A 12,340-nucleotide genomic window follows, 5' to 3' on the forward strand; every position below is an offset into this window, starting at 1 on the left:
TAGTTTGGTTAGTATGTTAGTTCATCGTGAAGCATGGCAATGCGTCTTGATTGAGTTGGTTTAGTTGTTTAGTGAGTTACAGTAGATCATTGAGAGGGTGGACTTTGGGTCCGGTGATTTTTAGTTAGTCAGTTCATCAAGAGGATGGTTTTTTGGAATCGATAAAAATGTGTTTGGTTAGTTAGTAAGTTAGTCTAGAGGGTGGCTTTTGGATCTTGGTGGAGTTAATTTGGTGTGTTAATGAGTTCATAAACTTTTTATTTTTTTTGAGATAGTATGGTTAGCGAGTAAGTTAATCAAAAGAATGGGCTTTTGGTGTTGATTTAGTTATTCTGGTTGGTGAGTTACTACTGGTTAGTTCATCGACAAGCATGACATTGGCCCTCATTTATCAATCTTGCGTCGAAATGGGCGTATATGTTGGCGTAAGATTATGCTTACACTCCTCTCACCGCCTGATTTATGAAGCTGTGCGTACCTTTGAAATTCAGGTGTACGCAATACCTGCCTCTTGATAAATGCCGCGGCTGAAAACTATCGTCATTAGATTAATACGCCCCTATATATTCACGTCTCCGCCTCCCCCACGCCCTCATTTTACGCCATGGACACACGGAAGACGGCAAAGAGGAGAAACTTCTCCGGTGGAAATCCAGTTTAAATCGCTGGTTGGTTGAGCAAATTACCTATCACAATGCATTATTTTTGCATATGACCTTTTGAAACTATTAGCGTTTAATTTCGCATGACGTCACATGTAATGGGGTGTACAATAGCGATGATGATGGGAATAATTGCATGACAATTTGTAATATTCTTCTTATTAGTATTATGATTTTGATTATTAATGACGCTTATTGTTATTTAGAAGAAGAATGTCTTTGTTATTATTATTATTTGTATTATTATTATTTAAAAGAAGAAGAATGTCATTTTAATTATTTTGTCAGTCTGAATTATTTTTTGGTCATTGAAGGCCTTTCATTACTGAACCCAGTCCGTGCGCACCTGCCGGGCTTAACTCACAAAAATAAACACTGAAGTTTATAATTTCTATGTTGTTGTTTTTTTACAGTGGGTCATAATATATCATAATTTTAGTTTGTCAATGCATTTTGTGGTGTTAGGAATTGTTTTTCTGCGCATTTCAGCACTAACTCAAAACGTGCGTACATGTACACCACCTCCTGAGCTGGCGTAGGATTTGAGCGTGCCGTACGCCAACGTCCATATTGATAAATCACAAAGTCACCGTGGTTTTGGGTGTACGCCAGGTGTACGCTGGAAATTTGGTGTACGCACTTTTCATAAATGAGGGCCATTGTGTCTTGATTGATTTGGTTTGGTTAATTAGAGTTAGTTATCTAGAGAGCTAGTGAGATGGTCTTGATTAATTCAGTTTGGTTAGTGAGTTGGTTTATTAAGAGGCTGGACATTGGGTCTTGATTGAGTTAGTTTGGTTGGTGAATAAGAAGTGTTCACTGAGCAGAACACATTGCATCTAATCGTTCAACAGACACTAATCTTTTAATCTAAAGTGACTCACAAATTAGTATTATTTTGTATTTGAAATGGGTATATATAATTATATTTTGTTTTTCTTGTTTAATAGCACAGTGAAAAAATAGCTTGGATTTATTAAAGATGGATTTTTTCTGCAGACTTGTTTTTGTGTGTCTTACAGGTGGTGGTTAAATATCAGTCATTCAGTTCAACTCTCACTCTCTTTCTTTGCTTAGCCTGCTCAGAGGGGTTGAGAGGTTTGTTAATGAATGAGTGCCTCTTGCACAGAATCATAGGACATTTCTCACCTTGTCTTTCCGTGTGTTTAACGCCACATAGTGTCACTCTACGTTCACATTTGATTTGTGACGTTTAGCGTTTGACATTAGTGATGACCTTTCCGCTTGGGCTTGTAGACATAACAGAAATGGTTCTGAATGTTTCCTGTCAGAAATGTTTACTGCCACTGGACTGTGATTGTGCTTTGACCTCTGCTGTGTGAGGATCTGTTTTTTGGATTGATGGATTTCCCGCTTTTTACTTTTGACAGGGAGTCATTTTAGTAATTATAAAGATTTCAATCCGCTTAGAAATTACCTTGAGGTTGGCGGGCCCTGCTGTCTTTTTCCTTCCTCAGACATGTTTGACATGCTTTCAAAATCTAATTTCCCTGTCCTGTTGTAATCATGTCTTCGAAGACATTTTCACAGTTACGAATAAAGGAAATGTTCATTCATTATGGCGACAACAAACATATTTGACAGACATTTTAATGGACCTCCAAATATCCGGTCTCCCAGAGTGAAAAACAGAGAGTCTAATCCTCTGATTACATCTCATTGAATGCTTTTCTGCTCGGCAACAATAAGCTTAATAATTCTACACAGAGGAAATTATAGAAGTAAGCCTGTGAAATCCCAGAGCAACTTGTAGAAATCTACAAAGATCAAACATAAAACAGACTGTGAAGAGGATAACTACAGCAAAGAGGTTTCCGGTGGTAACATGAAAGAACCGGTTGTGTGGCATTTCTAAAAGAGCAAATCTGTAAATCAAAACATTGTTAAAAAATACATGAGCAATTATAAAGATGATTTATTAATTTATGAGATGATGGCCTTAAATTGATAGAAATTATGTTACCCTCATGTCATTCCAAACCAATTTGACATTCTAATGTTAAACACAAAATGAGAGAAAATGAAGACTGTGGTTGCTCCTTTATGCATTTACAATGAAAGCGTACTAGAGCTTTCAAAATGAAAAAAAGTATAATTAATGTAAACAGCTTGTGCGCTATATACCAAGTCATCTAAAATTTAAGTCATTATTTACTGTAAACCTTGACATTTACTGTATTGTGTGTTCATGAAAAAACAAATGATCTGACTCAGATCTTTTCTGTTATTTAGTTGCTCCAAACTGATCTCTTATTTATTGAGTCATTTATTGAGTAATATCTCTCACTGACAAAACAACAAACCACGGACTTGGAAATATAGTGCCCACATGGACCAATTTTATGATATTTTCTGGTGCTTTTGGGTCATTTTTTTAAGTTTCAAGGAAGAAAATAACAGGCATTTTACCTTCTCCTAAATGGTGGATCTGCAGTATGAAATCTTGGCATTCTCAGATGTTTTGAGAGAGCAGACACTTCAAAGCACATGTTGCAGGCAGTCTATCCTGCTGGTGCCGTACCTCCACCAGTCTTGTGCAGGGCAGCGGCTGCAGCCTGATCCATTTAGCTGCTAATTAGATGGAGGAGGCCACAGGAATTTAACGGCTGTCTTCATTGGCTGGCATCATAATGGCTCAGCTACGGTTGTTTGTCTCAATGCCCACTGGGCACAGAGAATGGCATGCTGAAGTTGGCACTGAGATGGTTTTAACTAATAGACCTGCCAAGCATTACCATAACACTATTAGTGCAGACATGACTGTCCTATTGCATCTGTGAATTAAAACAATTAATACAAGTTATTAATAAGAGCAGAAGTGAAAAAAGTAACACTAAATTGTTTTCACTTGGTTTGTAATTTAAATTATACACAGGCCTCATGGCAATTCTCTAGCATAATTTGTTGGTAAAATAACCAATCATATTATGTAGGGGGAATGGGACTAATTGCCATTTTTACACCAGTAAATACATTTTTAAGGGGGATTTTTCTAGTCAATTTTACACCTTAGTTAACTCAAGTTTTAAGTTGTGCATATTTTGTAATATATATATATATATAGTTTATTTAACACGCGTTCACTTATCAGGGCATGTTGTCACACTTTATTGTGTAAGTTGTCACAAGAGGAACCTGCCTTTAAACAGCTTTATCAGCACAACTGATTATAAGAAAAACCTTAAAGAATAATGTGTGAGTAACCTTATTATAAGAATAAAGAAAGATACAAAAAAAATATTAATAATATTAAATGCATACATAAAACACAACCTGTGACAACTTGCCCCGAATGGCTCATCAAATTCATGTGTATGTGGTCACTATGATCAGAGGAAATTAAATGGTACAAAACGACTGCAGCTGTCTCTCTGGAAAAAAAACAGAAGTGCCGGAGAAAACAGCATTTATCTGTTCTCTTTGCTCTGAGTGGTTTTTAAGTGAAAGCCATATAATTGAGGCTAGAGACCATTTGTATTTCATGGGAGTGTTGGAGCAGCAACACTTTCCAAAGCCAGCGCTCACCCCACGGTTATCTGATATGCTTGGAGTCGGTCCCCGCGCAGCTAGCTTGGGCCCCTCGGCATCTGGATCCACACAGCCGGACCCGAGTGCAAACATTTACTCTGCATTAAAGCCTCGCTCTGATAAGTGTGTTGTATAGATTAAACATGATCAGATTTATGACGGTTGCAGCTCGCAGAGACAGTCAACTTAAACAGCTCGCCGTTGTCATTTCGAGCAAGGGATGTAAGCCGACTCGTGGTAATTTTCCATCCCGTTTGCATCCGTGTCAGCCATGAAAAGTGCTTGCTTATAAATTTCTCAATATTATTTTGTGAAAATATACCTCATCAAAACATTCTCCTCCCTAATTGCGTTTAATGGCATATCTGGTGCTGGAAAATGTCAGTTTATGTCGGAAAAACAGATGATCTGACTTTCCCGGAGAGTTGTTAAAATCCCACATGGTTTGAAAAACCGCTCGGTTCGGCATCTAAAGCTGGCGAGAGCTCTGCTCGCCATTAGCGTATAGAATCACGGTTTCTGTATGTGTACATCGCTGTAGGCCGAGAGACAGACTAAAAATAAACAGAGGGATGGGTTGATGGGACCGCTATTAAAAGGAGGGTGGAATTTCCAACCGTACTTACGGGATTATATCCGTAACGGACACCAAACTTGATGATCTTCTCGCTTTTAGAGCGCAAACCCCATCCATATTTGCGCGCGTCTGTCAATCAACGGCATCCGCTCGCGCTTTTGGTGACGGCAACAAATGTTCAGTCCATTGCTGAGACATTATGAGCTATCGTATATCGTAAACACTCCAGAAAAGCATTAAACGATGCGGTTGAAATGCCAGGCAAGCGTTTTGCGTTTGACCACATTAGTGTTAAGAATGTTTCATCTTCGTTGAAAATGTCTGAATCAGTTTTTGGTCTGGACTGGCAGTCGGGTGCCCATGTGCGCGGGTGCCGTCGTCTGAATGAGACTGCAATGAAAAACAGCCCATCTCTGGTGCACCACACATGTTCTCCACTGTGTTGCCATTAGAAGAGGTTTATGAGAGAAGATAATCAAACGTTAAAAGCACATTAGGTTCCTTGCGTGTGCGGCTGTGTGTGGGATGTGTGTCATATGAAAAACAGGCTACTTGCCATCGGGACAGATGTAAGAAGAAACAAGATGCTGTCGATACGGATCACATTAACAATTGCTCATTCATTCGTCATTCTGTGTGTTTGCGAGTGTGTGTGGGAGTTAATACTGTATGTGATCTGTGTGGATCTTTCTGGCTCCATGCTGGACGCTGTGGGGCACTGAGGTCAGAGGATGGATGGAGTTGTGTGAAAGACTGTAAATCTGTGGCAGCTGTGAGAATGACATTAAATTATGTTCCTTTCGGCCTTCACAGCAGAACTACAACATTTTAGTAAATAATGGCAGTTAGCGGTGCCTTTGTGAACTGTAGATATACACTCCGCCAGTTGAGTCTTCTTAAATTAAACCTTATTTTAAAAGAAACACTCTACAGGATATTTTTTTTAGATATAAGGACTCGCTGACTGTATACTATCCAACATGGCTACTTGGGAAAAATGCGAGACAAAATATGAACACACACACACACACACACATCTTTAACCATAAGATGCTGTGATTGACCAATTACAATAGGGTTCCAGAGCCGTGTGATAAGGTCAGATTTTTTAATGAAAGCACAGTATGAATTAATTTGTTCGATTTCTGTTCACTCTGAATGCTTGAATTTAATTTGAACATGCTTAATGAAACACATATATTAGCTAACATTCATATTATGATGTGACGGGGAGTCAGAAAAATATATGGTAATGTTCATCGTCTAATTGTCTAATTAACATTTTTAAGTAACAGTTATTTTGCATTTTTGTATTTTTCTTAAGTTCTTAGTATCGTATTGCAGTATTTATCTTCAACCAAATAATTTGAATTAATTATACAATTTAATAATTTTATATAACCTTTAAGTTTTTATTTATTTATTTCTGTGATCTACTTCGATTGTTTTAGTTCTTTATGTATCAGCATGACATATACACACTTTCTATATTACAGTCATCAAGTGAAAACTGAGGATTCTTTTCAATACCCTTCAAAACAGCATTAAAAATAGTAATAAAAATAGTGGAAACCGCCACTGGAGTGACCTTTCCTTGTGAGACTGTGTATTATATATCACATTAATAAATGTGCGCAGGGGCAACCCCTCAGGGTCTCATGTACTGTATGAGCTGAGTCAACTGTCTTCGCTTCTGTCACAAGGGTCCAGCACACAGCACAATGCATTCCACACAGTATTGAGCTTGTCGCATAATAATATAGTGCGGTCTGGCCCATTGACTATATCTGACCCTACCGTACGACTTCTCCAGCGTTCTGCCCTATACTAGAGCAAAATATGCAAGCCATTTGTATCACATGGCTAAAGTCCCTTTGTGTGCCCATGAGTGGAGGCGCCATGATAATACCACACTTTCATTCAAGTGCTGTATTATTACAGCCCGCAACGTCATGCCTGGTACGTCTGTCAGCGTGTGTGTGTGTAGGTGTGACACACTGCCGTCCCAGAGTCACACTCCGGGTCCGACCCACAAAGGTTAGCCAGGGGTCATGACACTGTCTGACTCCCGACAATAGAGCCTTTGTGGGAATAAATCCGTGGACGTGTCCCCGCACAACATCGACATGCGCGCGTCAGCCACACGGACACCAGTTGAGCTGTCATACATATTGAAGTATGCTCTTACTGAAGGCGACCTTCAGAAGAAACCATCGCGGTCAAAGGCTTTGTTGAACTTTTAATACCGAAAGGAATGTGCGTGAGGTTCAATAGCCACCTCTCTGACAACACTGGTCACTCACATTAACCGTCCACATCCTCAGTGTAATGGCCATGTGCTGGTGAGTTTGCTCTATGGCTGATCTCTTTGTTTTTGTCTTTCAGATTGAGAATGTGGAGGCTTGTCTGAATTTCTTAGGGGCCAGAGGAGTCGGTGTTCAAGGGCTCTCTGCTGAAGGTAAGAAACTAAATAACAACTGTTGAATTCCTTCATATACACAAATAGGCCTGCTATTCTTATGATTGGTGGTGTTTGCATCGGTATTATTGCTACATTACTGCTTATATATAGAATGAATGGCTTTTCACTATCACCAACATTAAGTATTACATTTTAAACATAATATAATGCATATTCAGGCTATGAAGTTTAATGATACCTCAAATTGTGTGGCTAGTTTACATTTATAAGCAATCATATGAACAGATTTTGCAGTACAAAGGATAAAATGGGTGAAAATCCCACAGATTTGTATTGAAATAGGGGCCCAAGACATATCTAATGACTAGAATATCATAAAGAAGTGGTTCTCAACCATGGGGCAACAGGATGATTTAAAATAAATTAAACTATATTACAAATAAATCAATAAAATGTTATCAAAAATCTAAATCTAAACTGAAATTTACTGTGAAATGTATATTTTTTACCCCTAAATAACTCTCAATTTCTTCTCATATTTGTATTGAAATACATACAGTATCTATAAACACAAAAGAAATTGTGGGGGAAAAATATTTCTCTATTGTCATTGAGACTTTTTAAAATGTAACTTATACATTTTCCAATTAGGAACCACCCCAAACACCCAAGCAAACACATAGCAACACCCTGACATAGTGGTGTGGTGGAATAATAATTATTTTTAGCATTTCATGTAATTCTGTATACACAGTGTAGTATCACATCATTGTTATAGCTACATTGGTGGTAGAGTGTTTGAAACCTAGATACTAGTTGATATTTGAACCTTATTTTAAGATCATTTTAGGTTTCTTAGAACGACTGTATTGACAAACCACAAAAGATCCTTGATATTATTTTTAATTCGGAGCTCAAGTGTTCTAAATTCTGTGTGGAATGATATCATTTACCTAAAGCAGCTTGGATAGTGTATTCACTGTCCTGCTAAATTCAGCACCATGAGTGCACAGGGTCCATAAATATACAGTGTATAGGGTTTCTCAAGCTTTCATCACGCACTCATCCCCTACTTTTAGTGTGTGTGTGTGTGTGTGTGCGTGTGTGTGTGTGTGCGTGTGTGTGTGTGTGTGTGCGTGCGTGCGTGCGTGTGTGTGTGTGTGTGTGTGTGTGTGTGCGTGTGTGTGTGTGTGTGTGTGCGTGCGTGTGTGCGTGCGTGTGTGCGTGCGTGTGTGCGTGCGTGTGTGCGTGTGTGCGCTTGTGTGAGTGAGTGTTTGAGCGAGTGAGTTAGTGATTGAGCGAGTGAGTGTGTGATTGAGCGAGTGAGCGTGTGTGTGTGTGAGTGAGTGAGTGAGTGAGTGAGTGAGTGAGTGAGTGAGTGAGTGAGTGAGTGAGTGAGTGAGCTTGTGAGTGAGCGTGTGAGTGAGCGTGTGTGTGTGTGTGTGTGTGTGTGTGTGTGAGTGAGCGTGTGTGTGTGTGTGTGTGGTTGTGTGTGTGTGTGTGTGTGTGTGTGTGTGTGTGTGTGTGTGTGTGTGTGAGTAAGTGAGCTTGTGAGTGAGTGAGTGAGTGAGTGAGTGAGTGAGTATGTGTGTGTGTGTGTTGAGCATCTTTCCTAAAGCTGTGAGTAGTTGTCTTAATTAAATTAGCTGAGGTTTCAGAGTTTGGGTTTTGAAGGCTTGCATACGCTTGTGTTTAGTATTTTATGAGGCATGCCGACTCGAGACCTTTATAAAATAAGTTGTTTTTTTTGTTTGATGTGCTTGACTGGGTAGGAGTTTTCCAAGGAAAATAAATGTAATAATGTCTCAACCACAGACACTATGTCACCTATATACTGTAGCATTTCTCTTTTTCTGTCAATTTTGAATTTATTTATTTTTGAATGTATTCAATTATTTATCCTAGGCAACGAGATTAAATTCAGAGCGAATTAAATTTCACTCCTCCTGAAGTATCCTTAATTTATTAAATAAAATGCATTCAGTTATGCCATTTAGTTTAATAGCACTATACTGCAAGTCATACAATTAAAAATACCATTATCATTATTATTAGTAGTATTGCCATTGTAGTCTGCATTCACAGGCTAATTAATAACTAATTAATTAATACTATGAATCCTAATTCCCACAACACGACTTATTTACCTCAAAATGATAGAAAACTGTAATTTTAAGATGGAACCTCTTCTTTTGAAGAGGAAGTAACAACATTCAGGTTTTCAGACACTCCGAGACTCAATGCAATCTATTAGCACTTAATGTCATTCTTTGTCTGACTGAATGTTTAATGTACTTTAAAACAAATCACCATTCCAAATTTAAAAAGGCATTCGTTTAATAGAATACCACTCTAACTGTATGTGTACAGTTGTCACATCTATTTCTATTTCTATCTCTTCGAGGAATTTTAAGAGAAACATCTGAGACAAAGTTGACACTTAAATGAAACCCAAACTCCTTCGCTGTGAAAGCGCATCATCTGTGCAATAAAATTGTCCTCAGGGAAAGTTTCCTCTCGACCCCCGCTGAGTGTTATCCTAGCCCTCTTTCCCCAGAACAGTCCAATAATGAAAGGTGCAAGCTCTCAATATCCCTTTTCCTGCTGCACTGGCCATGACTCTCTGTTCACGGTGTGTAGGGTATCAGAGCGCACGGCGGGATTCCGGTTTTAAGTGCTTTTTTTAAGTGCAGGGCACACCATGACCTGAGCTTTGATCTCATTGGCTGTGAGGATCTGGTGAAAAGGTGCAGTTCATTAAAGAGCAGGTTAGTCCTAAAGACTTCTCATAGGGTCAAAGGGGGCACCTTCACCAGTGACCTGACTGTGAAACCCACCATGACAAGAAACACACACGTGTATAAAGACACTCGCGCAACTGACGTCAGCGTAACTGAAGAGGCGCTTCCTCTGAGCTGTTTAATCCTTCTGCTCAAATCAAAAATCCTCACAAGTCATACAAAAGAGATCAAGCATGACCTTCTGAGGTATTCGAATTGAAAGACACTCATTAATATGTAAAATGCAGGAAGCCTGTTTTCATAGAAATCACTTTTCCTAATCTCAACTGGGCTAAAGGTATAGTTCACTCAAAATGAAAATTCTCATCATTTATTCAACCCCATGTGGTTGCAAACCGGTAATGACTTTCTTTCTTCTGTGAAACACAGAAATAGAGACATGGGGATGTTAAACTCCACAAATGATCAAACTACACAACTGTTTTCAATATCGATATTAATATGAATAATAAAAAAAAACTTTTTCTTGAGCACCAAATCAGAATGATTTCTGAAAGATCATGTGACAGTGCAGACTGTTGTAATGACTGATGATAATTCAGATTTCCTATCACATTTTAAAATACAGTATATTAAACTGTATTTTTGTTCAATTGTAATGTTTCACAATATTACTGTTTTACTGTATTTTTTATCAAATTAATTCAGCCTTGGTGATGAAATATCTTACCGACTCCAAACTTTTGAATGGTAGTGTATATACAGTACATCCAATCCACTTTGTAATTCTGTACAAAATATTTCATGTGTACTGGTACTTTTGGCTAGGAAATGATAGAACGCTACTGTATACAGAGGAAGTGGTCAAGGTCACATCACTGTAAATAGATAATGTATTCACACTTCCCTGTCCTCACTTCCCTTAATGAACCCGTCTGAACAGATACGCCTTTGACCTTGTGCGGCAAGTGACAGAAAGAGCCTGATGACTCCACATTTAAACTTCTGCTTAAAGTCTGTTTAAAGTGCATACAACTTTTACTTCAAGTTTCTAATGTACATCCTAGCTCACTGGTGTTTGTTTACATGGTTTGGGCCAGTACTGTCATGACAAAATATTAACATCTTGATTTTACTATAGCATTTTATTGATTTATTTATTTATTTAAAATCATCCTGTGGCCACATGGTTGAGAACCACTTACTGTATATGTCTTGGGCCCCTATTTCCATGCAAATTCATCCATTTTATCATTTGCAATGCAAAATCTGTTGATTGCTTAGAAATGTAAACTAGCCACACAATTTGAGGTATCATTAATCTTCATAGACTGAATATGCAGTATGTAATCTGTAAAATGTATTACTTAAAGGGGTAGTTCACCCAAAAAGGAAGATTATGTCACCATCACCCTCAAGTTATTCCAAATCTGAATGAATTTCTTTCTTCTGATTAACACAAAATAATATATTTTGAAGAATGTCGGTAATCAAACACTTGATGGGACCCATTGACTTCCATAGTATTTTTTCCCCATACTATGGAAGTCAATGGGGGCCCATCAACTGTTTGAAGTAGATGTCATAATAATTTATATTTTACAGTACTAGTAATACTAGTACCTATGTTATTTTCTATCCTCATGGTAACATCTTATAAGCAATGTTCAATTCACTGGTGTTCGTGTAAATCGTTAATGTGAATCAATGTAGCCCCCATGATGAAGCCTCTGCCAAAATCTAAATGCTATTGCACAAAGCAGTTGTGAGGAAAAATACTAATTCCCTCCATTGATGCAAACATATAAAATGCATTTACAAATTAGCCTGCTAGTTTTTCATTTTCCGCACTGACCTGAAGTGCAACGACACCAAGTAGTGCCAAATTTCTGTCGCCTGCCCCAAAAAGCATGTTCAATGTAATCACACCATCTAAGTGCTTTATTATGTAGAATACAAATTACAGCTCCGCACGGCCCCAAATTGAACCGGGGGAAGATTAATAACCCCAAACATCGCTGACGGGCAGAACAAACAAGTGGGCTGTCCGAAATAAACCGGATTCTTCTCTTTAGCGCTGCCTCAGCACTGCCATCCTTCAGTCGCTTTCTGCACCAGCCATTAGCGGTGTGTGACTATGAATGAAGACCATTTCATAAATGGGCACAAGAGAGAAAAGCGTCTCTGGCAGGCAGAGCGCAGACAATCGATGCTTTTGCCTTCATCTTCAGTTCTTTATCTCATGTGATCAGAGCAACGCCATGCTAGCACTTATTCAAACTCACATCCTCAATTTGGAAAAAGTTTGAAAAGCATTCCTCATGGCACACCTCACAGCGCTAATGTGCATAGGATAATATCGGTTGGGCTTCTAAACTCCATCCGGCAC

At 38.5% G+C, this 12,340-nt stretch overlaps 1 protein-coding gene across 7 annotated transcripts in view; it reads left to right on the top strand.

Annotated features, from left to right (window-relative positions):
* The window catches only part of nav3 (neuron navigator 3), a 160,140-nt gene that overhangs the window by 52,742 nt on the left and 95,058 nt on the right, over window positions 1–12,340 (top strand). For all 7 annotated transcript variants that reach the window (XM_079622177.1, XM_079622181.1, XM_079622179.1 and 4 more), the window contains exon 4: window positions 7,174–7,246. In XM_079622177.1, the coding sequence (XP_079478303.1) occupies window positions 7,174–7,246 (73 nt within the window). The remainder of the gene's footprint in view (window positions 1–7,173; window positions 7,247–12,340) is intronic.

The sequence above is a fragment of the Phoxinus phoxinus genome (assembly GCF_949152265.1).
Source record: "Phoxinus phoxinus genome assembly, chromosome: 9".
Classification (NCBI taxonomy): Eukaryota; Metazoa; Chordata; class Actinopteri; order Cypriniformes; family Leuciscidae; genus Phoxinus; species Phoxinus phoxinus.